This window comes from Rhinopithecus bieti, unplaced genomic scaffold (assembly GCF_001698545.2).
Source record: "Rhinopithecus bieti isolate Rb0 unplaced genomic scaffold, ASM169854v2 scaffold_4967, whole genome shotgun sequence".
Lineage (NCBI taxonomy): Eukaryota > Metazoa > Chordata > Mammalia > Primates > Cercopithecidae > Rhinopithecus > Rhinopithecus bieti.
In genome coordinates, this window is record NW_016804726.1 from 1,557,793 (window position 1) to 1,559,388 (window position 1,596).

The following is a 1,596-nucleotide window of genomic DNA, read 5'->3' on the forward strand; positions in this document are numbered from 1 at the left end:
GGGCTCAAGCAGTCCTCCCACCTTAGCCTCCTGAGTAGCTGGGACCACAAGCATGCACCACTACACCCAACTAATTTTTTTTTTTAAGACAGTGTCTCACTTTGTCCCCCAGGCTGCACTGCAAAGGTGCGATTTCAGCTCACTGTAGCCTTGACCTCCTGGGTTCAAGCGATCCTGCTGCCTCAGATGCCCAGGTAGCTGGAACTATGGGTGTGCCACCACCGTGCCCAGCTAATTTTTGTATTTTTTGTAGACACGAGCTTTCACCATGTTGCCCCAGCTGGTTTTAAGCTCCTGGGCTTAAACGATCCTCCCGCCTTGGCCTCCGAAAGTGCTGGGATTATTTGCGTGAGCCACCTTGCTGGTTGGAGGAGGGATTCATGTGATCCCCATTTCCCAGATAAGGAAACTGAGGCTGCAATGGGGGACAGGGGAGAAGCCTGTTCTCTCTGCCTTGTGGAAGCTGCCTGTCTCCTGCCCTGAGGCGGACTCGCTGCCTCCTCTTGGTCCTGTCTTTGCTGTGTCTCCTCTCCCTCCCTTCTGCTCTCTGGTCTGTCTGCCACCTGAGAGCCCATCGTGGGGAGGCTGCCCTCGACCCTGGCCCAGAATCATTAGTGGGTCCTTCCCCCATCTCTGTTGCCCACTTAGCATGAGGCCCTGGAGCCGCGTGGTCACTTGGGTGGGAGGCCTGGCTGTCCAGACCCAGCTCAGCTGCGTCTCCCTGGTAACCATCATGAGCTGTAGCTCCCCCTCTCTATCCTCCTCTTCCCTCCCTGCCCCTCTATGGCCTTCCAGCACTGGCTGTCACTGCCAAGCACAATACCAGGTCTGGGAAAACTACAATTTGGAGACCAGGCCCGCCGTGCTCCCTAGAGGGAGGGAGGCAGGGACTCTGTTCCCATCGCCTGCCACCCCTCGCCCAGGTGGGGCAGGTGGCACTCTAGGAGTTCACTGCAGGGCATCTGGTGCTTCCCAGCTGTGTCATCTTGGGTAACTTTGCTGCCCCGTCTTCTTTTTTTGGTAACAGCTTTACTGAGATATCGTTCACATACCATAAAATTCACCTGCTTAAGGCGTTCAGTTCAGTTGTTTTTAGTACATTCACAGAATTGTGCAGCCATCACCACAGCCAATTATAGAACATTTTCATTCCCCAAAAAGAAACGTTCTACCCATCGGCAGCCCTCCCCTCTCCCTCCTCCCCAGCCCTGGTGACCACCAGTCGACTCCCTGTCTATGAGGATTTGCCTCAGAGACGGTATCATGCCCTCTGTGTTTTTTCAGGACTGGCTTCTTCTCTGTGACCTTGCAAACATTCTAGCATAATGTGTGCAGGGTTCATCTAGGGTATAGCATGAATCAGTATTTCTTCTTTTTCTTATGGCCAAGTGCTAGTCTACCATATGGCTAGACCATACTTTATTTTTTATTTTTATTATTTTTTTTGAGACGGAGTCTTGCTCTGTTGCCCAGGTTGGAGTGCAGTGGCGCAATCTCAGCTCACTGCAAGATCCGCCTCCCAGGTTCACGCCATTCTCCTACCTCAGCCTCCCGAGTAGCTGGGACTACAGGCGCTCGCCACCATGCCTGGCTAAT

At 53.4% G+C, this 1,596-nt stretch overlaps 1 protein-coding gene across 1 annotated transcript in view; it reads left to right on the forward strand.

Annotated features, from left to right (window-relative positions):
* Positions 1–649: 649 nt before the first annotated feature.
* CSDC2 (cold shock domain containing C2) overlaps positions 650–1,596 on the forward strand; it is an 8,947-nt gene continuing 8,000 nt past the window's right edge. The window contains exon 1 of the mRNA XM_017870244.1: positions 650–724. Within this exon, the coding sequence (XP_017725733.1) occupies positions 650–724 (75 nt within the window). The remainder of the gene's footprint in view (positions 725–1,596) is intronic.